This window comes from Centruroides sculpturatus, unplaced genomic scaffold (genome assembly GCF_000671375.1).
Source record: "Centruroides sculpturatus isolate CEXI.00-Female unplaced genomic scaffold, Cexi_2.0 scaffold520, whole genome shotgun sequence".
Lineage (NCBI taxonomy): Eukaryota > Metazoa > Arthropoda > Arachnida > Scorpiones > Buthidae > Centruroides > Centruroides sculpturatus.
The window spans coordinates 351,909-379,904 of record NW_019385076.1 but is presented as its reverse complement, the minus strand read 5'-3'; the positions used below and the strand labels follow the sequence as shown (position 1 = coordinate 379,904).

Here is a 27,996-nt window from a genome sequence, read left to right as displayed (position 1 = left end):
TTAAACTTGGCAAGAATTTTAAATTAAGGAAGTTTAACTTATCTCCTGCTGTATGTATATACACACACACACACACATATATATATATATATATATATACACAGATATACAGTAGAAGATAAGTCAAACTTCCTTATATATATATATATATATATATACATATATACATAATGTGACTTCAAGTCTAGTTCAAGACAGTCTACTTGAAGTCAGATTTAGACTTGTTGGACCTTAAGTNTTATATATATATATATATACATATATACATAATGTGACTTCAAGTCTAGTTCAAGACAGTCTACTTGAAGTCAGATTTAGACTTGTTGGACCTTAAGTTATAACATATAAGAAGCCCTTCTTCCTTTATCAAATAATAATGGACAACATGTACAAACTGTCTTTGAAAACAGAATGACATCCCCTGTAATGCAATGCCCTAAGCTTTAGCTTACTTAATTTATACATAAATCTAGCTCTAAGCCTATGTTTGTGTATTAAAAATAAAAATTTTTATAGGACAAACGTTTTTGACTTCTAAGGAACCTGTGTCAAGTTTTCCAACTATTCTAAAATTGAATGTTTCACTTTTGAATATGCTATAGAACATTTGATTTTAGAACAGTTAAAACATCTGATGCAAGCCCCTAAAGAGGCCAAAAACATTTGTCCTATTAAAAATTTTTGCTGGATATATATTTGTTATTATTATTATTATTATTATAAGAGGGTCTTCAAATTATTGTAAAAATATAAATTTTTGCTGTTAAAAACTATAAAAAAATTAGTAGAACTGAAGAAATAACAACGAATAGTTAGTAATGAATGCTTTGAAAAGCATTATCATCACCTCATAATTCATATTATTGACATTACTAGTACTAGAAAATCAATATCCTTTCAAACATTTTTCAATTTTAGCAAATAATTATATGAAACAACTTTGTCTGATAGCGAAAAAGATACAGCAAAGAAGTTATTTAATATTTTATAAAAACATCTTTTATTGTAAGTTGGTACAAAATTAATTACTGTTTATTTTTTATAACTCAAATATCTTTCTTCTAATTGCACATTAAAAATAATGTAAAATTTAATATGTAATTTAAATTTCTGTAATATAATTTTATTCAAAAATTAAAAGAAACAATAAATGTCTTCATATTCTTGTCCTTTTTCAACACGTCAAGAACACAACAAATAAAAGTTGACTCTACCATAAAGACTATTGTGTTCCTGAGACATTGAAAAAGGACAAGAATATGAAAACATTTATTGTTTCTTCTAATTTGTGACTATTTTTATATTTTATCATTGTCCTGGCTATTATATTTATTAATTATTTGTCAATTAAAAAATTTTACTGTTATTTTCTTTCAGTTTATCAATTCTGTATTTTCCCATCCTCATAGTAATCTGAGAAAATCCACTTAGAAAAACTCTTAATTTCAGGTATTTTTCTTATTGTAACAATATCCATAATTATTAGCTTTCATTTCCGATAATTATTTTAAAAGGTATAAAATTATTGAAGTAACTGACAATATTCACTGCCCAAATTAAACGTGTCACTTTTACACCAAATGAGTTTACTTATAATTTAAATTCTGCAATAATTGTAATTTTACACATTTTTAAATATGAAAAGGGAAAAGAACACTGCTATTGAAAACTCATCATTAGTACCACCACTTTTTTCATGCAAAATGCATTCATATATTAATACAGTAGAGCCTCGAAAACTCAGCACTCGATAACCCGGCACTCCGGATAACTCGGCCACACCCTGGCAGGGCAAAAAAAATCCTTAGTTAATTAATTTTCATGATAAAAACAGCTTTATGCCTCATAAAGTATTTTTCTGAGGTCTGTCTTATCAGGTAAATTACTATACACAGTGTATTCATTAATTTTCATTTTCATGTAGTAAAGGCTCTATGCCTTCATAGAAGACGTACTTTTCCTTTGTTTAAGGGTATTTGGGCAGTTTATTCTCTGTTGTATTCTCAAGTAAACAATACATACAAGTACAGTACAGTATTTTCTGAGGAAACACTCATACTTATTTTTTTAACCCCATTCCCAATAACCTGGCATTTTCACAAACTCGGCCACTCTTCGGTCCACATTAGGCCGAGTTTTTGAGAGTCTAATGTATTACACAACTGATCTTGTCTTATTTTGTCTCTACTTAAGCTATTAATTTGCACTAATTCCTTTATGAATTGTTTCTACATAAAATTATTTTTTCATTATTTACTGTTATTATTATTTAAAATCTTTACACCTCCAAAACAGTTGTGAACCTAATGGGAAATCCATCACTGACAATATATGTATATACACTCTTAATTTGAGATGCACTAATTAATATTATTGACCAATTCTCAGCTAACTTTCAATAAATTAGTATTTGGTTAATGATATAACATTAAAAAATGTAAAAGAACTAAATGTTGTCTTTTAAATTTCTTTCCATCTACTTTTATTTTTAAAATATTTTACTTTTTAATAAAATCAAAATAATTTCCAAGATACACACAAAATACATTTAAATTTCTGAAATAAAATTCATATATCACAAATGTATCCTAAAACTCTAATTACAGCCAAACCTCAGTTTACAATCTTAATTCATTCCTAAAGATTGTTCAGAAACAGATTTGTTCTCAAACCGAAAAAAAAATTTTTCCACAAGAAACAATGAAAAATGGATTAATCTGTTCCTGATCCCCAAAACAAAACTTTACCTTTTTTAGCTGTATTTCATGCATAAAAATGCCTACATTATCTATATCTACATCTGTTCTATATATATATATATTAAAAGCAATATGTTTTGTCACCACCAACCAAAATGGAAACCAACACTTTACAAAAAAGTGCTATAAACAAAGACTCAATTCTGACTGGGTGCATGAAATATAACCAAATCTAATCAAATTCTTAAATCCCATTTATATTACATGAATGTCAATTAATGTGGTTTTTATTAATTAATTTGATTTAAATTCAACTGTGGCACGTATCGAAAAATGGAAATATTATCTTTCCTGCATGTGCATTAAAATGTACTTTAAATAGCAACATCACTGATGATCCATATTGTGACATGAAGCAATCTCAGTGCCACTAACTTCTGAATTGGTATTCCCTCTGTTGATTGGTCAGGCCACCGACTTTTCTTTAACATAGGAAACTGACCATCACTGGCCGGCTCTGCCGAGTAGCTTGTTTGGAAACAGAGTTATTTATATAGATGCAATAGGAACTAAGCTTATAAAACAGCATTATTTTTCGTTTGAAAATCTAAATACTGTTATTACTTTAAGGTAATTTGAGATAGGTACATTGAAATTATTTTTGTGGAATAAAAATATTATTTTTTGACTGGAGTTTTTATATATTTGTGTAGAACTATAAATTTATCTTATATTCGGTCGATAATTGGTTCAGAGAGGATTTCCCAAATGGGTAGGTTAAATTAGAGTTAGATTGCATCAATTGACTGGTGCCCTGCTAACCAATAAGTACCTAAAATTCTTTACATCAAATCTTTATGTATGGCAACCAGAGAAAATATGGCATTCAAAATTTTGTTTATAAACTGAATTGTTCATAAACTTCAAGAGAATTTATATAGCTTCAAAATAAATTTTATAAACTTTTTACTAAGTTTGTCAAATATTATGCAAAATAATTTAACATTATTTTATAACTTAGCCTTAAAAGAATACTATATTATTTCTTGTTATATTTATTGTAAACTTCTTTCTGATGTTAAATAATCTTAAGTAAAAGTAATTATGAAAATTTGAAGCTACAGTTTTATTATGAATCAATAATTATCTGGGTTATTTAATTTACTAATAGTAACTGACTGTAGTATGTCTTTCTCTTATCTTTAAAAAAATTTATCTTCTGAGAGCTACCTTAGCAATATTTTCTAATTAAATGCATTTTTTATTTAATTTAATAACACAATTCATTAAAGTCTATCTTTCAGCGGTTGAAAAATAATTGAATAATTGAAAAATAAATAATTGAAAAATAAGTAAAAGAAGTTCAAATTCAAAAATATTTGATTTGCCAACATTTTCAATACACTTGAAACTAGGGTTGTCTACTATCCCAGACTAGCTGGAATCTCCTGGAATTTGGCTAAAAAAAGTTTAACATATTTTGCTTTATATAATAGCTAATATTTGATTATTATTTAGTGTGTAATATCTTCCTTAATTTTTATGCAAACACACACACAAGAAATTTTGAATAATTCATTGTTTATATTTCCTAATATTTTGATTTGCAATTACACAGTAAATATTTAATTAAATTTTCTTTAAAAACAATAGAGAGAATTATTCTGAAAACTTTTCTTGATTTTCTTACAATCACAATTGGCAATCTCAGGGTTTTATTCTTAATCAAATTTTTCTTCTCAACCTAATTTACAGTAAAGATAAAAATTTTGTTTTTCAGATTTAAAAGATATTAATTCAATACTTTTATTAAGTATTTCCAATTTATATATTGATGTATCTATATTAACTTAAAAATTAACAGAATAATTTATATCATATTATATCAATGCAATTACTATGCCATATCATGGTAACATAAGCAGTTTAAATATAAATCAAAAGTTCATAAGCATTAATGTCTTATAATATTAAATTTTTTATTATTTCAGATCTATTGGATACTTATAAACTGATTGTAACAGAAATATAATCATTGTTTAATAATAAATTATTACAAACTCATGTGAAAAAAAAAACAGGTCGTAAATATCAATACAAATGATTTAAACAATTATACTAAAATTTAATTGAATATAAGATAAATTTATAGTTCTACACAAATATATAAAAACTCCAGTCAAAAAATAATATTTTTATTCCACAAAAATAATTTCAATGTACCTATCTCAAATTACCTTAAAGTAATAACAGTGTTTAGATTTTCAAACGAAAAATAATGCTGTTTTATGAGCTTAGTTCCTATTGCATCTACATAAAATAATAGAAAATTACAATCTAAAAATTAAAACATTTTTTACATTATTAACTAAAGTATATTAAAAACCAGAACACTGTTCTAAAATTCAGTACTTTCTGGTTAGCATTGCACCAGTCAATTGATGAGATCTAACTCATGTGTATTCGGTTGATAATTGGTTCAGAGAGGATTTCCCAAATGGGTAGGTTAAATTAGAGTTAGATTGCATCAATTGACTGGTGCCCTGCTAACCAATAAGTATCTAAAATTCTTTACATCAAACCTTTTTTACAATAGATTTAAAAAAAATAAATCATCTGAAGAACCAAATTCTGAAAACAGCTAAATATAGGGAAGAATAATCTTTAAAATATTGATTTTACCCAAACATTATGTGCTGCAGTTAGAGGACTTTCTTCAAATGACTTCAGTAAATTCAACTACTCTTTGGACAATACAGGAACAGTTAGTAGTCTACAAAAGAAAATTAGTATTTTCACTTTGAATTATTTTAAACAAAGCTTATAAAATATGAAAAACTTAATGTTAGATATTATTCAAATTTCAAAATTAAAACTTTAGAATTCAAACATGACTAAATACAGATGCAATTAATTAATTATAGAAATTATAAACATACTCAAAATGATTTTAGCAAAATATTAATTGCACTAAGAAGTGATTTTATAAGCTGCTAGTTCAAATTTCATACCAGTTCAACTTTTTAAAGTCTTTTTTAAAATTAATTTTAAAATAATTAATTAATTCAGATCATTAGAGTTAAAATAGACAGAAGCAACTTTTTAATTACAGATTGATTACTTTTATATCACATATAATAATTTTTATTATAGGGAAAAAACAAAAAATTGTTAACATTAAAAACGAAAAGTAAATTATTTAAATAAATAAACTGTACCAATGACACAAAACACACAAAATTAGAGAGATTTTGAATTTTGAATATTCTGAGAGTAAAATTAAACTACTTCAAAAGTGTCAAAAATAACATTAAAGTATTATATACTTAAAAAAAGCAAGTCAACTACTTTTTAATTACTACAATAAAAGTTATTGCCCTAATCTATTTTTTTCCTCAATCCAGAGTGTTAGGTGATTAGCTATTTCCATTGGAATAATAGAGAACCAGCAAAACCTAAATTTACCAGGTATCATAAATGTCCCTTCTCTACAGATCTAGCTTGGAACTTCCTTACTATTAAATTATCACTTTTTGTCTTAGTATTTAAATAATTTTGTTTCTTCCTAATTTATATCTATTTTCTTTATACATTATAACTTGTAATTAGATTATTTAGAATCTTTTGTATTCAATGTTAAATGCAGTTAACACAATAAGAGGATTTGAAATTTCATATTGAATTCAAGTGACAATCATTCTTTTTTTAAAAAAAAGTGTTGAAATTTTAGAATTATAGGTCTTAAAAATAGCCTTTTAATCTTAAAACATTTTGTTTTTTATTTGAATTAATAATAATAAAGATTTTCTTCAACTCATCAAATAGATAGTTCCTTTAAGAAATGTACTTAAGCACATAATAATAATAAAAAATTTACTTTTAAAAAAAGCATTTCACCAAATCAATGCTTAGAGGCATCATTGTTTTTCTTTCTTTACATAATATTTTTCTTTCTAATTCTTACTTAAAACAGGTTTTGAGAGAATTTTCTTATGTTGGAAGAATAGTTATTTAGATATTATTTGTTAACTATAAATTTTTATAGATTTAAACTAAAATTTACCAACAAAATCAATAGCTGATTGAACTGTTACAATTATCATGATTTATTTTATGAATAAAACCGAAAAATGATACAATTCTAATATATTTAAATGACAGATTTTAATTTATAATAGCCTTCCATCTGACTGCTTGGAAATAAACAGACAGATTAGATATGCAAATCTAGGTCAAGTAATAAATTTCAAGAAAAATTTCTTATATTTAATAATTCACTTTTAGAAAACTATTATTATGAAATATAAACCAATTTGAAATGCATAATTAATAAAAATGAATGATTAGCTAAGTCAAAATATTATTTATTTAATAATTTTAAATATAATAATGTAATTTTCCAGCTTTAAAGTTACTATGCTTTTAGTATTTGTTAATCTAAAATAGAAATGATTGACAAGCATAGCACAAAATAAACATTACAACTAAAACCTTGAAAAATTAAAACAATCAAAAATTTTAAAATTACGTGATAAAACAAATTATATTTTAATAAATATAACTGTTGTAAATATTCAGTTTTGTTATGAAGTAAAATGTTAATGCATATCAGTTAATTATGTATTTAGATAACAATCAAAGACATCTGTAGATGATGTTTCCTATTAATTTTTTTATAGAAAAGAGATAAAACTAATGGAAAGAGAACAAAAATAGTTTTTATTATCCATAAAAATCTGATTATGTTAAATACTTCAAATGTTTGAATGTTTGTCTCCTCTTCAATAACAAATTCTTAATAATAATCTATATAAAAAAATTTTTCAATACTGACAAACAAACTGAAAGTAGCATTAGCTTATAGCATTTGCATAATTATTTAAGTGAGTATGAATACTCTGCAACCAACAGAAAATTTCTCAAGAAAATTATTCATAAAGTTTCTAATAATAGCTATAAAAAAAACTAATAAAATAAATAAATTCACATTTTAAAAACGACACTATGCTGGAGTAATTTTTAAGATGTGAATTTATTGGATGTTTAGTTTTGCAAGACAGAACTTAGTTTCTTCTATATTTTTGTGTAAAAATATCAACAACCATTTTAACTGAAATTATCTAATACTGTTTATTAGATTATATTAGGTGATATATTTAAAGAGCCATGATAATCTGGAAGAAAGAACAAAAGTAATGAAAACTATTAAAAGTATATTGGATGACAATGCAAGAAAACAATTCAGATACTCAAATAATCTGAAAGAAACTATATTTTTAGTTTTATACACTTGAATCTTCAAAAAAATATTTTATCAAAATAAGAAAAGTAATGAGTTTTCTAAAATGTTGACAGCTGCTTAAAATTTTTCGTTAAATACTTTTATGCATATCTTTTTTAGAAATTTACTAATCATGAAATCAGAATTTCAGTTCAACAAGGAATTTTTTAAAAAATTTAAGATATTCATGAATGTTAAATTTAAGATTTACCAGTATTTAATAGAATATATTGATATAATGTAAATATATATATTATTTAATAGTTATTTAACACATTTAATATGTCATAAAATTAATTTGAAATGTTTAGAAGCATTTGTAGAAACTACTTGATGCAGACATCAAGGAGTTTCTACAATGCATTATGCTTAAATAAATAAATAAAACTTGATATACAAAACATTAAAAATATGTCTCTCTTGTAATAGAATAAAATTTTCAAACAGAAAATATAATTGATTCTGCATAATTCTAAATTAAAAGACTGAAAATGAATCATAACATATACAAAAATAGGTCAAACTTTACCTACGTGCACTGTCATGGCCCGCACAGTGGGGACCCACGTTCTAACCTAACCTAACCTAACCTATTCTAATTACCAAACTATTTGTAATTTATTAGAATAGGTTAGGTTAGGTTAGAACATGGGTCCCCACTATGCAGCTATGACAGTGCATGTAGGTAAAGTTTGACCCAAAAATATTAAATTTAGTTTTCACAAATCCCACATTATATCAAAGATCTACATTAAATCACTACATCAAAAATAATTTGAAAACATTTCTAACTTTCAAATGATTCAACATATAAGTTTCAAGATTTAAAAATAGTTAATAATTAAATAGTATAAAATAATATAGATCTATATTTATATTATTTGTTTATTATTGTAATCATTAAAAAATATTACATTGTTAGTATATTTATATCATTTAAATTTTGTTATCAGTTTATTTTGTTGTTTTGTGTTGTTTTTATTTTAGATATTTTTATACAAATCTCGAGATTTAAATTTTGACTTATTCAAAGTAGATACATAAATACATTCTATAGTTAAAACTCTTTTCAATAAAATATAGTCCTAATGATGATTTTACATTTCAATAGTTATAGTTTTAGAATTCAACATAAATTTTGCTTCTTAATGAAGTAAATATCTAAAAATATTTTAAATATATGATAACAATAATCATAAAAATCGTATTTTTTACATCAATTGTTGAAGTAGTGTATACTAGCATGTACTATGTAGTAAATTCTAACATATATTACAAAATCATATCTTACTACAAAATACTATAATCTATCCTGAGTCTATATTATTTTAATTATGTATATTAATATAATCTTTAATTATAGATTTAAATTTGTTATTAGTTTTAAGATCTCTTTAAAAAATTCAATAAAAAGATTTTATTAAAATAATAACTATTAGTCAAGTAGCAGTAGCATTATAAAAGTTTTCAAAATATAGCATGAAACTAACTAACAAATCATAATATAAAATTAGAAATCTAAAAATTTATATATTTGTCAATAAAGGGAATATGAAGTTCATTTTCTAAACAATAATTTTGTCACCTTCAACATAAGGACTAATAAATGCTGTGACTCCTTAGACCAGTGGATTAAAAATATTGTTATAATTTATTTTTGTTACTAGATTTCAATGATATCACTGAAAAATGAAAATCAGAAATACTCTAAAAATATCTGAAACCAAGTAGCAGTCTTCAAATCTACTGATAAAAACTGATACTAAATGAAGATTAATCTCTTCCTGTTAATAATATAAATTTAAAAAAAAAATGTCTGGAATGTTAAATAATACATTGTTTATTATTTTCAAAATATGATTTAAATTCCTAGATTATATCGATTATAAAAATATAGAGCAATACTTTAGTCCCCTCAATGGAAAAAAAATTAAGTAAATATATTCTCCTAGCTTTCATAGAAAACACGATTTAAAGTTTTCAGCCTTTAAGTCTCTAAAAAAAAAAAAAAGCTACTCGGTACATTTGAATTGTCAGTACTCTATGGGTAATTAGACAATTTCTTGATTCCATACATATTTATTAAATACATATATATATATATATATATATATATTTTTTCNTATAATATTTTTTTTTTCATAAAAGCTAATTAAATTCCAATGACATCTCAAAAAGTCAATATTGAATAAAGATAGTTAAACATTTATTGTTGAACAGAAAGTGGAACTTAGATTGATTACATTCAATTCCAGCAATCAGGAAACGAAATAATCAATTGACTATGGTATCACATTAGTGCTTCAGATAATGAGTTTTCTTTAACTTGCATACAGACTACGATAATATATATAATCACAAATACAAATTTCATAATTCACATATCAATAAATTACATTCAGATTACTCTGCAAATTTAATAAATTGAGATGATAAAATTCATTTTCAAAAATAAGCAATTAAAACAAAAAAAAAATTTTATATACAAACTTACTCAATATATTCTCCCGTAGTTTATTTTAAAGGCTTCGTAGACGACAAAATAAAAATTTAACTAATGCTACTTTATAACTTATACAAAAGTAAAATAAACACATTTCATTAATATCTATAAAGTTATAAACCTGTGGTTCTTGACCGGTATTCCACAAACACGCCTCAAATGCTCTACGAAAAAAAAAATGATTTTAAATTTTTTATCAAAAATTTATTCCAATTGCCATATTCGTAGACAATTCCACATTTCTATTTTCTTCGATACGTTGCGGTTTATTAGTTTATTGCTTCGCCGTTTCCCGAGAACGGCAAGCACGGAATCGATCAATTTTCAAATACGTCGACCCCAATGTTCCGTTTAATAAAAAGTATACGAACGCACCACACGGTCTCGGAAAGATCAAGAACGAGAGAGATACGGAATATTTAACAAAATTTCTAGCCGTAACACCACGCCAATAACAGAATACCCTAAAAACATTAAGTAAAACATAATTAATGAATTCCAAACTTATACAGATTATATTTAGTTACCTTAGTAATTTAAGAAGCATGTAGTTGAATTTCAATTTGTTTTTCATTAAGAGATTTTAGGATTTGTGAATGATTTAAACACATTTGGTGATGTCACACTTAACATTTTATATAAACACCTTTGTTTACATCTATCCAAAAATAATTCTTTTTGAATAAATAATTATAAATATTAGCTTTAATAAGAAACTTATAAAGTTGCTTATATTAATATTTACCTTTTATATGTATATACATATATATTTATATATAAATCCTTGTCAGAAGTAACTTTTGTAGTTGGATTGTTTTATCATTGTGTGCAACAAACTGAAAATATTCCTGCAACGATTATAAGTAAAATAATCCATCGGACGTCAGATACAGATGTTCGCATCGGGACTTTTTCAGTTTTTAATAACTAAAATCAGTTTGGTTTATGTCATATTAATAAAATTCGAATGAAAAACGCTTTAATTTTCTCATCAAAATTATTCGTGTCAGTTAAGCCTTTCCGTAAACTTCATCATTTTTTCAGATTTATAAAAAAACTGACTTCCTTTCTTTTTGTATACCAAAAACATTCATCCCCACAGCCCATAATTCCCTTCTTCGGCTATTTGGCTACGCAGCGACATCTGAGGGATTTAAACGCGATTATTATAAATTAAAAGAAAACTTATATTTATTTAATATTACAGAAATGTAAATTGTATTTTTTTATTATTAATTATCTCTTCTTTCGAAATTTAAAAATTATCGTTAATAAAATAATTTAAAACGTAGTTAGCTAGATTATGATTTAAATCCAATTCGACCGTACATCCCGTCTGGAACGGACCCGGATTTCTCCCCTCAAAACTAAAAATTTTAAATAGAACTGTTTTACAGTTCTTCTAATACAATATAACTAATTTTTAAGTCAATATTTAAAGAATAATTTATTGCCCAAGCCGGAAGAATAGATTGATCTTTAGAACATTAGCGAGATCCGATCCACTCGAATTATGGATTTAAAATTTTTAAATCCATAATTCAAATGGATTGGATCTTGGTACCATTTCAGTTCTAAAATGGTTTTAATATTGAAATAAAGATTTTACGCTTGGCATTTACTTTATACCTAAGAGAAGACGATCTGAATTTTATATTATAACTAGCTGTTACCCGCGACTTCGCCCGCGGAGGTTTTGCAAACAAACCCCATTTATATTCAGTATTTCAACAACCATAGTAATTGTTATATAACACCTACCGCCGAGAATGATGAGAATTGCCGAGAATCAAACAAACAATTTTCAATTTGATCAATTTTCTGGAACGTTTACAATCGTTCTATAATCGAACCAATATGCAATAACAAATTCGAATTTAAGCAGGTTCGAACATTTGGTTAAAAAATCGAAATATATAAAAATATTTATAACAATGTCTGAAATGTTATAATTTAATACACCTAAGTACTTAATGAAGACTAATCGTAACAAAAAATCGCATGTGAAATAGTACAGTAAAAGCCATTCTTCCTGTTAAGCCTTAATGCTCTTCCTTTCCCCCCGCTGGGGAATTTCGAAAAATCCCTTCTTAGTGTGCATTGCCATGGCATACCCTACTAAAACGTTTAACATTTTTCGAGTGATGTGGGGCGTCATAACACCATTTATATTTATTATTTCAACAACCATATTTATTATGTAATTTATAACAATCCAAATGTATAAAATTATTGCGTTAAACATACCCCTTATTACTGAGAATCTTCTAATTCAATCGAACGTTTTCAATCTGACCAATTTTCTAGAACGTTTGCAATAATTCTATAATCGAACAAATATGCAGTAACAAATTCGAATTTAAAACGGTTCGAACATTTAATTAAAAATACGTAATACGTAAATATCGTACATTTGGAAATTAAGTTATTACCACCAGAAACAAAAAATCTCATCTAAAATAGTACAGTAGAAGCAGTTCTTCCGGTTAAGCCTTAATCCTCTCCCTCTCCCCCCGCGGGGAATTTCGAAAAATCCCTTCTTAGTGTGCGTTTTCATGACGTACCCTAAACGTGTACCAAATTTCACCTCTTTAGGTTCAGCGGTTTGCTCTGGGCGATGATGAATCAGTGAGTGAATGAATGAGTCAGTCAGGACAAGCAATTTTATATATATATATAGATTTTAATTGCCTCATAAAATTACCCTATAGGAATTGCTTGAATTTAATGTAAATATTTGCAATAAACTTTTCATTTCGAGTTTTAAGGATAAAGCACAGTACATACGCATTAATATTCAGTAACTTGAGTAACTTCTGTCACAAAGAGAACCTCTGATGTCGATCGATAAGGAAATTAAAACACGCTCTTATTAAACTTTTATTATAATTTGCGTTTATTTGCCTTATGAAAATTTAAATGATATCAGGAAAATATATAGATTCCTCTCCTCTCTGCGGGCAGTAGATATGCCTCTTACTATACTCATCATGGCCAGTTAACGTATTTATGAAAATTTCCGAACCAACTCAGACACCAAGCCGGCATTTTTATAGGTTTACAGATTTAGCCATCTGTCCGTCAGATTATTCGTGTTAACGTCTTAATATAAATAATCTAACGACAAATATAACAATTGTTCCAATATAATGAATGGAATTGGGATTTTACGCGATATATTACACGAAGTGCGTGAGACGTAAAACAAAATTGCTTTTAAAACTGAAGATAAATCATTGTTATATTAAAATAGAAGCGTGAAAATAATGTTAAATTTTGGTAATGTAAAAATTTTTTTCTACAACGAATGCTATAAATTGTAAATCTTACAATAAAGCAAAATTGATATGAGCCTGGCCTTTCTTCTTTTCTTTTTGTTTTAAACTCTTTCCACTATGGATACTAAAGACTTTTTCTGGGCCTATCATAAATTCGTTGTCCACCAGTGCCCGAGTGGATAAACTAGTAGTAGATCGCGTGTTCGCGCCTTATCGACGTAAAGTTTTCCCGGTTTACTTCACGTTTGAAACACCTAATCAAGTCCAATTTCTCATATAAAGTGCTCTCGAAATTTACCCCTTGCTGCGCAACGCAGCACTATCTGTCTTGTGTTGTCTTGGACAACACAAGACAGATAGTGCCTATTTTATCAAATCAATCAGTCAATCAATCAAAGATTCAGCCGGGCCCACAATGAGGGAGGATGGATAATAAGGGAAGAAGTTCAATGTATCCGGGACAGACCACCCAAAAAAATTCCTAGGGTTTTTCGACTACTCTGACTAGTTTCCGGGTTTCCCAGAGCACCAATTAATATGAAATAATTTAATTTGTAAACAAATTTTTTTCTAATATTACTTCACTACATGAAATTCAATTTTTCTCATTACAATAAAACTAAATTTCTAAAAATTCAAGAGGTTGTCTGTGAATGATCACATTTTGTTCCATAAATTATCGCAGTTACTCATACATACCTGATCAAGCTTTTCGTCGTTATGAATATTTTCTGTTATTTTTTCTAAATTTTTTTCTTTTATTTTTCCGGCTTTTACGTATACATAACGAGCAATTATTTATTGTAACATCGCAACAATGCCGGTCTGCAATTTTTAATGCAGTATCTTGCCCCCGTACATCATACTTTCCCTTTAACAATATAGTCGTGCCGGGTACCTATTAATTCTTTCCGGGAAAACATTTTTGAATTGAAATAACATGACTTGGATGGAGTAAAGATTAAGAAACGAAATTTGGCATGGTAGCTTGTGTACGAGGAGCTTTGATGCTATTAAATTTTGGTTGTGAATGGTCGAGCAGATGGAAAAATAGAGAGTAATCATGTGTCATATCTCGAGTGGGTCGGACTTAATGAAGTTTTATCTGTTAGAATACACAGTTTCTTTTTTATATAAAACGCATCTCACCCTCAAAATTAAATCTGTCGCTATTTTATAATTAAAAATATATAACAAAATCTCATAACAGATGGCAAATAAACAAATTCTAGCTACTGTATTTACATTGTAATCAATCTGATAATTATTTATCGTGATTTCTTTGTTAGGTTTTTTATTTCTTCGAATGATTTCAAACTTATTCGTTCCTTATTTTTTTTAACTTACAAGTTAGTCATCCACTTCCACATTATAAAACATATATATACGAGTACTGTATTATTATATGATTGTAGATGTGGAAGAATGAATTACTCTAAATGGTAAGGTGTTTGTTCTAAATATTTCGAGGAATTGTCCTCGTCATTTTTTCTTCATATTGTGAGCTTAACCTAATCCACGACGGACAAGAAAAAAAGGTCTCTTAGTGCTCATAAGATGAAAGGAGTTTTAAAAAATATACAGTATTGTTACTAAAAATAGCTAGAATTTGCTTATTTATTTTCATACATTTGCACGTGTAATATGTGAAAATTTAAAAATAAAATAAAAATATTATTACAGAAATTTTAATATTCTTCTCTAAAATCACCTAAAATTTTTTTATAATAAAACTTAGAATATCATAATTTTTTGAATAAACCTCAATATAAAAAATAAATAAATAAAAAAACAAAGGATATAAAGAATTGGCATGTATCATGTTCGTACTTCTTATAATTTAATGACAAAATATTTGTAGCAATATAATTTTTGAATTTCTCTTGTAGTGGAAAATAATGGATATCTCGAAGCACTTTAATAGATATGTACTGCTTTTAAAGGGCCATAAATTAGCAGGATGTCTTGATTTTTCGTTAAATCTAATTAGCCATTAGATATTCTAATATTCACGTGTTCGAAATTTTAGAATAATGCTGGAATATCCTTATTTTAAATTCGCGTTTTTAATATATTTTATTCTGAACTAATATTGCGTCGAATATCCAAATTTCTTGCACTTATGAGAAGAAATTATTTGTAGGAAAATTTGAGTTTAATTAACTCTTTTTTGCTTATAGAACTACCAAGAGAAAGAATGGATTCTGATCTTCGTTACACTCCCACATTATCCATGCAACTAGACACGCTATTTAGAAGTTATCAAGAATTTCCGTGCCAAAAATTTAATGTACAGTATTTCACTTTTTGATTGCAATGCTTGTTAAAATTCGTCTTTTTGCGTAAAAATTAAATTTTTTACGCAAAAAGACGAATTTACACTAACTCAAAAGAATGCACTAACAATACACAAAAATTTCCGTATTGTTTTCTGTATTGTACACAGATGTAATTTGTGTCTGTATTGTCAAATATTAAAATCTATTTTTATACTTCAATAAAAATTTCGTTACGTTCTGATAGTTCATTTCAATAGTCCGAGGATTTTTAACTTGATTTTTCTCTGTCTTACATTTTATGCTAGTAAATCTATTATTAAATACAAATGATAAAATTAATCATAACATTTAATTTTCCATTTTGTGCTTAACTGACTAATTAAATTTAATTGTTTTAATCTATTATGATATCTATACTCCGTGTATTTATTTAATTCTGAAGGCTTCAAAAAAAATCTTATATACTACCTAATTGTAATTAAAGCATCCCTATTCAATGCTATGTAGAAAGATATTCAAATTTACACCCACAACTTCGTAAATGGTGGGAGCTAAATTTGGATATAATGATTATAAATTAGAGATATTCAGCAATCCAAATAAGAATTTGGTACGTGACATTTCGGGGCACGCGAGAGACATTTCCGTAAAGAAATTAGTGCCAAAACTCGGCACCGTGGAACTTTTGACGCTTCAAACAACAATAATTTTATTTGTACGGTAGTGGTCGTGGGTTCGCTCCTCACCAACGGACTGGCACGTGGAGTTTTCCGGGTTTTCTCCGCTTTTTTAACACCTAAATAGGGGCCAGTTTCCTTCAGAAAGTCTTTCCGGAATTGATCTTGTTTGGGTTATGCGTTACGTCAAATTTGATTCCGTGATGCCATCTGAGGTAGCGATTTAATTTTGCCGTCGACTGTATTTCCATTTGTTTCTGCTGACCCGGTTCTTTATTTTGATGGAATTTTTGGAAGTAAATGTATCTTGGTTTTCTGCCAATAATGGCTTCCTTCTTCGGGTACACTGATTTCTGTTGTAGAAACGTACTGAAGTGTTTCCTTAGGCCTACTTGCAGATGACATAAAAAAAGTAATTTTAAATAATGGCATGCTTTGCCTTCTTTTTACTGGCAATAACCGTTTTTAATATGTTTTCAGGATTATTTTTACACGTATCCATTTAATTAGATTTTGTAGTGTGACTTACGTGTTCAGTTTTCTTGGGCTCGTTTGTATCTATTATCGTTATCCATTCTGAATATGCTGCCAAGTATGCTTTCAGCAAATTGTTAGATCTTGAAGAAAGAAACTAATCCTAATCCTTTGTATTTTAGTAATTACATCAACTACAAGCATATCAAAATATTTAAATTTTACATGTGCACAAAACTTATTCAGTTTTTCTCCCTGTCTGGATCCATAAGTGATATACAATAATCAATTACAGTCTAAAACAAGCAAAACTAATACTTATACTTTCCCAGATATTATATACCTTCCCATATTATATACTATATAACGGGAAAAGTATGGCTACGAGTGAAAAACTAACTTCTCTTCAAGATTTTTACATTTTTGGACTCAGGGGATCTTGAAACGTCAACAAATGCTAAAATTTGTTTTTTTTTTTTTTCTGTATTTATGGATATTAGTGTGTGTGGTGAGCACGATTTTGTTCACCCTCTTTGAAGTTTAATAACTCTTCTGCTTTTTGTCGAAATTTTTAAAAATTATGCAGGGAGATTTGTATATTAGGGTGATTGATGATATTAAATTTTGGTGATTAAAGGTCGAGGAGATGGGAACATAACGGAGGTCGTGTGTATCTCTAGTAGGGTCGGACTTAATGACGATTTTACTGGTTATTAGCATTTACAATGTTTTATAAAACACATAGCTACACTCAAAATTAAGCTTTTTGCCATTTTATAATAGTTAAAAAAAATAAAAAATCTTTAAAATAAAATATCGTAACAGATAACGCCACTAAAAGTTTGCCGGAAAAGTTAAGCAATTCGTTGCTGGATTTTTTAATTGTTCTTTCTACTGTTTAGACCTAATTTTCTCTACTTTAAATGAAAGCATTAAAGAAAATCATTTTTTCCTTGCCTGCATATTATTTCGGATCTAAACTCTTATCAATCATTAATACATTGTGAATTATTCATAGTCGAAATCCTAGAAATCAACGAAAAAAATGCTCCACTATATAAATTATTGCAATTATCAATCAACAGATGGCATGACAATGGACCTATATGAATCACATGGATTAGCCTGTTGGATATTGGCCTGAACGTAAGTCACACTACAAAATCTAATTAATTAATTAAACATACAAAATATATTTTATAACTTAAAAATTATATTTATATTTTATTTCTATATTTATTGAGATTTAAAATTTTCATTAATATAGAGAAGCGAATACAATACTCCTGTTTTGTTTTTGTTTTTACTTTTCTGTCTGTTAAGTTTTACACTTTTAAACTGGGGGACCTTGAAACGTAGAGAAATGCAAAAAAAAAATAAATTGTTTTTTTCTGTTTGATTGTGTGTGTGTGAAGGCATGATTTTGTTCACCCACTTTGAAACTCAATAACTTCTGTGCCCTTTGTCGAAAATATCTGAAATTTTGCAGGGAGGTTTGTGTATTACAGAGAAATGTTTCTAGACATTTTCAGGAAAATCGGACCATTGGTTCGGGAGATACTAGGTGATAGGGGCCATACCTCAAAGTTTCCAAGTCATGAAATTTTTTTTACTCTTACAAATTTTTAGTTTGCCAAAAATATATGTATTTGCTTAGAAAGTTTTTATTATAATTAATAATATAAAAGTTATTTTTTAAATAAAATCTCGTAACATATAACGGCACACACAATTTTAAACTTTGCTAATGTGTTTCTTAAAACATAAATATTTTTCGCCGAGAAAGTTACGCAACTCGTTGATGGATTTTTCGGAAATCTTGTTTTAATTACGTCAAAATTAAACTTCATCCACCAATACTTTCACGCGGAAGGCATATAGAACTAATATAGTATATTAGGCAATACAATGAATTGCCAGTTAGTTACATTAATTACTATTAATTAAATTATTTATTTAAAGCGAGCCCCTGCAAGTTAAGACATAGGCTATCCCATTCTTTAATGTTTTTCAATTTTTGGTAAATTTGCCTTTACAGGCGAATGATAAATAATATATATTTATGGATATCTTTAAAAGTTTAATACAATTCTCAACGAGGATCCGCTTAGACCCCGGTAAAAAAATTTCATGCCCAAAGGGTGGCGTTTTGATCAAGTGAGGAATTGGACATTATGTATAACTCCCCATCATTTAAATTCGAGATTATGTGAAATTATTTCTTTATATTCGTGCGCGATAGCTCTTGAAATGAATGGAAAGGTTTATTATTATCTTGCAGAACTTTGGGGATCCACAAAAATTATCGATTTTTGAAAATCAAATTAATCCAAATTTCATTTCTTGCAGATAATTTTGATAAACCGAATGTTTTAAGTAGGGAAAGTTAGGATAAATAAGGCCATGGAGAGGGGGAAGCTCGAGAATTTTTCCCAAACCCGTAAAAAAAAAAAAACGTAGTGCCCCGCATAAATGAATGTTATTTTTACTTAAAAACATTAAATATTTGAGAATATGTTTATTAATTAATAAAGCAACATTTTACGTATTTTATTTGTTCAAAAAAAGCAAAAGGGGCCCGCTTTACCCTCGGGTCCCATACAAGCGCTCAATGACTCTCACAGACGTCGAAAACAATAAAACGAATTACGAAACAGTATTTTTAACTTGTTCCTGGTATAAAAATCCCATTGACCAGAGGTTAAAAGAGATAAAATGATAACATAAAATATCCTTGTCAATTCATTTTGTTGTTTTTTAACGTAGATGGAAAAATTCCGTCTAAAGAATGACGATTTTAATGAAAATAAGTGAAAAAATTAAAGTGTTATTAATCGCTCGTTATCATTTTCGCTGTTACTAACGCAAATATGTAATCTTAGACTTAATTTCCCTTCTTTTATTAGATATAAAAAATGAAAAAGTAATAAATTCGAGCTAAAAATTCGAGTCAAATATAAATGAAAGATGTTTTTTGAAGTTTAATGAATTTAACAGGATATAAACTTCGAAACAAATTTCATATTTCTACTTTGCTCAAATCAATAAAGTTCTTTATCAATATGCAAAATAAGGCACTGAAATACAAAAAGTACTGTATTATAAAAAATTAAATTTTTATATAATATAGGCTACATATGCCTACTGTATATAAAATCTTATTATATATAAACAACTCTTGTATTTTATTAAGTTATAGCTTAGTATTTTATGTACTTTCTGCTTCTGTCGGAGGAGAAATCAAAGGACCACCTCTTATCTTTGTAAATAAACAAAGAAAATAAATCATATAAGCACAGTAAAAAGATTCGAAAGTGACGAACACGCGTATATACAATATCTACGAGAGTTTTTACTCTTCGTCCACACCGCTAGTGGTACAGGGGTAATTCTTCACTTTCTAATTCGGAAATCCTAATATCGATTCTAGTAACTCCAATGGAAATAAGGACGAATTAAAAGAGATTTTTTACTTTATTTTTCAGAATTTATTTATTTATAATTAATCATTTTTACTTTCCCGGCTGTTATATATAACAGAGGGAAAGTATAGGCACCGGTCAAAAAATTACCCTCCCCAGATTTTTAAATTTATGGACTCAGGAAAATGCAAAAAATTCGAGCTTAATTTCTGTATGTATGAAGGTTAGTGTGTGTGTGTGTTAAGGCTGGTATACACGGTACGGAAATCCTTTGAGGATTAACCGTGATTTTTTTTTCTATCTATCCATTTTTAAATAAAAATAATTCTTTATACGTTGGGAGATATTTTAATAAGTTTTGTAAATTACTATGTTCGATCCAGCCAGTTATATCAGAGTTTTTTTCGTCTGTTAAGCACATCCTTTGAGGATTTCCTTACCGTGTATACCAGCCTTTACGGGGCACGATTTTGCTCACCCTCTTTGTCGAAATTTTTTAAAATTTTGCAGAAAGGTTTGTGTATTAGGGGGATTGATGCTATTAAATTTTGGTCGAGGGGAATGGGGTCGTGTGTATCTTTAGTAGAATCGGACTTAATGACGATTTTACTAGTTATTAGCGTTTACAATGTTTTACGAAACACATCTCTACCCTCAAAATTAAGCTTTTTGCCATTTTATTATAGTTAAAAAATATAAAAAAATTTAAAATAAAATATCGTAACAGATGCCGAGAAAGTTAAGCAACTCGTTGCTGGATTTTTTTTATATCAAGCGATCTTCATTGTTAAAACGGTAAGTGGCTTGCTTGCCGATGCCAAAAAATCTTTAATTATCGGTCTGTAATATAGATTGATTTCGTCTTTCCGTTTAATTGTGAAGAATTTTTAAATGAATTTTAAAAATTATACCAAAATGTTTTTAATTATTTACAAAAACTATTTCATTGTTTTCTCGTTGTATTATTATTATTAGATTCAAAGGTTTTGTATTTTATATATTTTGCAATAAGTAAAATTCAAATTTCACAAATTGATTTATTTTAAACGTTCCATCAATCACGTAATTAACTTTATTATTATTATTTTTTTCTGACTCAAGTGTTTCAATGCGAGTTTTTCTCGAAGATCTAAAAATACTTCGATGACTCAAAGTTCACGGATCTGTAAACCGAAGTTAAAAGTTAATCTTATTTTTAAAATAAAAGTTTAAAATGTCACATAAAATAATTTAACAAAATAAAATGATTTTTAAATTAACTTTCCAATAATATAGCAAATCAAAATACAGTCGAACCTCTGAACGACGGCCAGTGACAGAAATGTTATTTTTTATTCAAAAAAAAAGAGAAATTTTCTGAAAAAAATGGTCTCTGTTTACAGGGTGGCCGTTATTGAAGGTTCGGCTGTATTAAGGAATAAAAAATCTAGCTACGAGTTGTATAATTTTCCCGGCGAGAATTGAAATTGTGTGGTGCCTTCTGTTACGATATTTTATTATAAACGCTTTATTATTATTATTAATTATTATAAAATGATTTAAAAAAAGCTTAACTTTCGGGGTAGAGACGAATTTAATAAAAAATTGTAAATGCTAATAACCAGTAAAATCATTATTAAGTCCGATCCTACTGGAGATACGACACGTGACCCTCTCTATCTTTTCACTCCCCCATCTTTATCCACCAAAATTTAACAGCGTCAACTCCCCTAATACACGAACCTCTCTGCAAAATTTCAGAAATTTTCCACAAAAAGTACGGGAGTTATTAAACTTCAAAGAGGGTAAGCAAAATCGTGTTCACCACACACTAACATCCATACATAACGAAAAAGAGTCTTAATTTTTTGCATTTTTTTGACGTTTCAAGGTTTCTCGAGTCCAAAAATGTAAAAATATTTGTGGGAAGAAGTTAGATCCATCGTCATACTTTCCCTCTGTTATATATAACAGCCGAAAAAATAATAAACAGATTAAAAATTATTATTATTATTATTAGTAGTAGTATTAGTATTTTAATAACTCAATACATAGTATAAATTATTTATTATAACGCATTTTTCGAATAATACTGTCTTGAATTTTTCTAGATACTTCCTCTTTATCATTCCTCACCGTTCTATAGGAATTTACACGTTTATAAATTATTCAATTTGTTTTATGCACAATATTATTTAAGAACGTACAATGCATCCGTATACATTCATTAGAATTAACAATGTTTTATTGCTCTAACCTATTGTCTTCGATTGACTCGAGCGATCGATGACGCAAACAAGATGGTTTCCACGATTTTCTTGATGAATAAAAGCATTTTGATATAAGCAAAATCCAAAACGATTTGAAGGTGCAACAAGTGAAATAAAAGTTTTGTAGGTCGATGAATATGGAGAATGACTTTCCGTGGTCAAAGATCAGACAAGAAGAAACACTGAAGTACTATACAGATTAATACGTGACTAGCTATCGTCCGGTTCGATGACGTCGAGGGGGTCAAAGGTTATTCTGTTTGGCCGCACCTGGCATCAAAAGCGACCGACTATATTAAAAATCATTTAACTTTTTATTGTTCGAAGGAAACAGGTGCAAAGTTACAATAAACACTTCATATAACTACTAACTAGCATTAAATCCTGCAAAAAAAAATGTATTTTTTTTTTAAATCATAAAAGATCTGGCAATTAATTTTTATATTATAAAAATTAATTAAATTTATCCATTTAATTTTCATATTAACTTATTAATTAATATATAATTATTAACATAAATTAACAATTTTTTACATTATAAATTAAGTGATAATATGAGCAGATAGTTCAAAGTATGCATTTGTTTGGTTGTTTCAATGTTATAAAATGCAAGAAACTATCAAAATATTAATTTTAATTACATCATACATATAGCAGCATGAGTATTTTTATTAAAAATACTCATTAAATTTTATAAAATTCTCATTTCATTTCATGATTATTGAATTATTGGTCAGCACGCGTACTTAAATGCTTCAGGAAATAAATTTTCACTACTTTCACTTACATAAAAGGGATCTATATTATCGAGAACTTGTACATATTCATCACAAAAATTTTTAATTTTGAAGTAGACTTCTAACCTTGATCTTTCCACAATTACGAAATATAATACGTTTATCAACCTAAAGACAAATATACGGGGTGTAAACAAAAACATTGCATCAAGCTACATCTTGCTTCTGTTGCTATTAGCTAAACACAACGGCGCAGAAGTAATCAGTAACGGGCAGTTCGATAGCGTAGTCGACATGCATCCTTACCCCTTCTCATGGGCCAAATCTGTCACGATCCACTAACGATAGTGACACAGTTTAAATTATGGAGTCGTAGAGTATCTGAANATTATCTTTATTAAATGATTATTAAATACTTATCGATTCTCTACTTTAGTAATAATTTTGCACTTTCAAATTTTACTATTAAATCGAGAATTAAACTTAATTTTAAAGTCATAAAGGTCATTTTAAAAATGTAACAAGGTCTATTATTGATTTCGTCATGTTTTGAGAGTCGTTTTACTTGTTAAAACAGTTCTTTGACTTACTACATTCATACGTGTTTACATTAAATTAAATGTATTCACATTTTTTATTTAAATTATTCATTAAAATGTAAAAAAAATATTGTTATTTTAAGTGTAAAATCAAAATTTTACACAGATTTAATCACTTTATTACTAGATATTCATTTATTTATTATGCATAAGGCAAGAAAATGAAATTCCAAAAAATCAATTTTTAGTCACTTAGATTAATATTCCCGAAACCACGCTCCCCAGAAGAATATACAGGTCTAAATTAATTGCTATACTTCAATAATGTAAAAAAAAAGTCATTAAATTACATTAAATGGTAGATTTAAAGTGAAATAAATAGTCCAAAAATGGACCTAATATCCTTGTAAAAATGATGTAACCATTTCAAAATTCAATATATACATTTAATAAATATTCTACTCTATCATATTCAACTGTTCTGATTTGTAAAATTAAATACAGTATATTAAAAATTCAAATTAATGTATAATTATTACATTCTTCATTGGTAATAATTTCATATATAAATTTTCGCTTGTTTTTTTTAAATTAACACCGATTAATTAATTAAAAAAGTAAATTTTATACGCGAAATGTCCGGAGCTAAACATATTCTGTCAAAAGAGCAGTGTAATTCTTTCGTGTCTCTTAAAACCTTTCATCCGATAGTCACGTGGACAGCATGTGTCTGACACAACCAGGAGCACGAGGTGATCACATGATCAGAAGAAGTTGATTGGATAGAACGGGCGTGCCTTCGTTTCCACAGGCTGCCCGATTGGTTGTTTGAGAAAGTGTGTCTATGTGTTGTTTTATCCCTTGCTAGGGAACACATCCCAACAGCTGACTCGAGTGTGATCGGTGAATGGCTTTGTTCATTACATGTATAGAAAGTTTCAATTTTGACAATGCATAGTTTAACATTATCTCCGCCATCTTCTCCCCATCAAAATTTTTCTGTAAGTAAATTACTTTCAATCATTTATATCTAGAGTCAATATATGTATTATTTTTGACAATACATTCTATAAAAGAAAAAGTACAGTTTATAGTAAATAACATCTTTAAAAATTAATGATTAAATATTAAATTTGTTTTATTATTATTTTGATCATTCGTTTTTTAAGGAATAAGTTTTACTTTTTTATGTATTCATAATAGGAAATTCGTAATTTTATTTAAAAAAAATCAATATAAGTTAAGTGTTAGGTTGGATAAAAAGGAAGTTTGTTTTTAATATTTAAATTAAATTGTAATTTTAAACTCGGATGTAAAATATAAAAATTAAAATACTTAACTTCATAATTGACAACCTTTATTGTAAATAAAAAGTATTATTTGTTTTAAAATGTTTTATAGGAAGAAAAAATTAACTTGCAAAATATTCATTTGGGACAAGTAGATTTGGATGCGGTAGAAACTTTATTATCCTTTAGTAGACAGGCTGTGAATAATAATGGATTGAAATCAAATGAAAATGTGCCTACTCATTCTGAAGATGAATTGGACGAAATAGAAAGAAACAAAGAAAAAAACAATTCCGAATTAGAACGAGTAAGTTCGTTGCTCCTCTTAAATTAATATTAGGATCAATGTATTAAATAATTGTTATATAACATTAATTAATAATAGCGCATTTGCATGGTGTGAAATTCTATGGCAGCATTTAATATTGTTTACGGTTGATTTTCTTTTCTATAATTTCAGCTTCTTCTCAATCATACTCCACCCCCTACGCCTACGAAACATCTGACGTCAATGCCGGTTTCTGTTATAATGAAAGCACCGAGAAAATCAATAGTGCCACAGGGACCAGAGAAAAGTGAGGAAAAAATCGAAGACGGTAGAAATTCGGAAAATCTGAGTGAAAGTTTAAGCTTTGCTAACACAATAAGGGAACAGGCAAATTTCGTAATATCCTCAAGTACTCAAACGAGTGAGGTGATTAATAACAATCCGTCGACGGAGTCTGCAGTTTACGCAAACAAACCGATAACAATAGCTCCGAGACCCGCAACTATTATTCCACTGGTGCCTACTTTAGCCAATTTTTCCACTTCGAACAGTGTTAAATCTTCGTTAACGCCGGGTTCTACCTTTCTGTTTACTCCTAACTCGTTGGAGACGTTGTCGGCCACTACCGGTTCTTCGGTTGTTCAGTTATTTGTTACCAGGCCATCTCAAATTCACGAGATTTCTAATCAGGTATCCGCCACGTCATCATCTGTGATATTTGCAACCGAACTAAATTCTTGTGAAAGTTCTGCAAGTACCAGGAAGAGATCTTTCAGATGTACTTATCCCAACTGCCAGAAAACGTATTATAAAAATTCTCATCTCAAAGCACACCTTCGTAAACACACAGGTGAGAATGAATATTTAAAAAGAATTCAATTCTCGGCTTGTTTATGATAGCAAATATCTTATTTTGTATAATAAAATTACTCTCGAATTTAGTTTTTTATTTTCTTTACTTGCCGTTTAGGAGAAAAACCTTTCGTTTGTACGTGGGATAATTGCAACAGGAAATTTTCTAGATCGGACGAATTGTCACGTCATAAAAGAACTCATACGGGGGAAAAGAAATTTATCTGTTCAACATGCGAAAGGAAATTTATGAGAAGCGATCATCTAGCAAAGCACATTAAACGTCATGCAACTAATAAAAAAGATTTCCTTTGGAAAGCTTCTCTTCAGCCAAATAAACTGTTAGAACCAGTTAATATGCAACTTAAGGAAGACATTTCTTCTAAAAAACAATTCATTTTTGTAAAAACGTAAATTTTTTATTTAAAATTGAACGTTACATTAATTATTTATTATCCTTTCAACTCCATTGTGATTGAGCGTTACGAAACAAAGAATTTTGGTCCTCTCTACTTGAATGTTGAATATTTTGAAAAATTTGTAAATAATTTATTAGTGTCGATGTAAATATTCCCATTATCTTTATTAAATGATTATTAAATACTTATCGATTCTCTACTTTAGTAATAATTTTGCACTTTCAAATTTTACTATTAAATCGATAATTAAACTTAATTTTAAAGTCATAAAGGTCATTTTAAAAATGTAACAAGGTCTATTATTGATTTCGTCATGTTTTGAGAGTCGTTTTACTTGTTAAAACAGTTCTTTGACTTACTACATTCATACGTGTTTACATTAAATTAAATATAACTTGTTTACATTTTCAGTTTAGATATATTTCGAAATTGGTGTTAATTAATATAATTTTTTTTAAATTTATATGATTAAAATAAAACACATCTTAACACAAATTTAAAATATACTGTACACAAAATCCATACAGAACAATATTGCAAAATGTCTTCTGTATATGTAAACTGAACTTATAATACCAAATTGTTTTGATAACGTTGAATTATTTTAAAGGATTAAATTTCTACATTTAGAAATAATGATTTTGTAAATAAAATTAAGCTGCTCTTTAAATCAATAACAGTTTTATGTAAATAACGCTCTATTAATATACAGTGTTTTGTGTGACGAAGGCACAATTCAAGGAAGCAGCTTTACGATAAATTCTATAAAAAGACATTTTGAATATACAATAGATACATTTCAAATGACAAACTAAAAAATGAAAGAGTGTTTAATTAAACTGATATCGAGAAAGGCTCATTCTGTATACGGTATATTTAATTAATACATTTCATAATAAAAATCCTATCATTCGAAAGACTAAAGCAATAAATAAAACGTTAAAATAATATACTGTATTTGAAAAAGGCATGAAATAAAAATTATATATTTGTTTTTTTCATCTATAAATTTGTGTAATATGTATGGCAT

At 27.6% G+C, this 27,996-nt stretch overlaps 2 protein-coding genes across 2 annotated transcripts in view; one reads left to right on the top strand and one right to left on the bottom strand.

Moving 5' to 3' along the window:
- Positions 1-12,789, bottom strand: part of LOC111634293 (rho-associated protein kinase 2-like) — a 123,127-nt gene extending 110,338 nt beyond the window's left edge. Inside the window, exons 1-3 of the mRNA XM_023379030.1 lie at positions 12,731-12,789; positions 11,229-11,627; positions 5,382-5,472 (exon numbers count right to left, since the gene is read on the bottom strand). Coding sequence (XP_023234798.1) covers positions 5,382-5,389 — 8 coding nt within the window. The 5' untranslated portion in view covers positions 5,390-5,472; positions 11,229-11,627; positions 12,731-12,789. The remainder of the gene's footprint in view (positions 1-5,381; positions 5,473-11,228; positions 11,628-12,730) is intronic.
- Positions 12,790-24,794: 12,005 nt separating this feature from the next.
- On the top strand, positions 24,795-27,147 carry LOC111634297 (Krueppel-like factor 10). The gene is made up of 4 exons (XM_023379033.1): positions 24,795-25,139; positions 25,540-25,734; positions 25,888-26,545; positions 26,666-27,147. The coding sequence occupies exons 1-4, from the start codon at positions 25,089-25,091 to the stop codon at positions 26,959-26,961; spliced, it is 1,200 nt and encodes a 399-aa protein (XP_023234801.1). The 5' UTR covers positions 24,795-25,088; the 3' UTR covers positions 26,962-27,147.
- Positions 27,148-27,996: the final 849 nt, after the last annotated feature.

Excerpts from the sequence above, each read along its gene's own strand:
- LOC111634297 (XM_023379033.1), top strand. The coding sequence starts at position 25,089 with ATGCATAGTTTAACATTATCTCCGCCATCTTCTCCCCATCAAAATTTT. Across the intron at positions 25,140-25,539 it reads CTCCCCATCAAAATTTTTCT|GAAGAAAAAATTAACTTGCA; the intron begins GTAAGTAAATTA and ends AATGTTTTATAG. Across the intron at positions 25,735-25,887 it reads ACAATTCCGAATTAGAACGA|CTTCTTCTCAATCATACTCC; the intron begins GTAAGTTCGTTG and ends CTATAATTTCAG.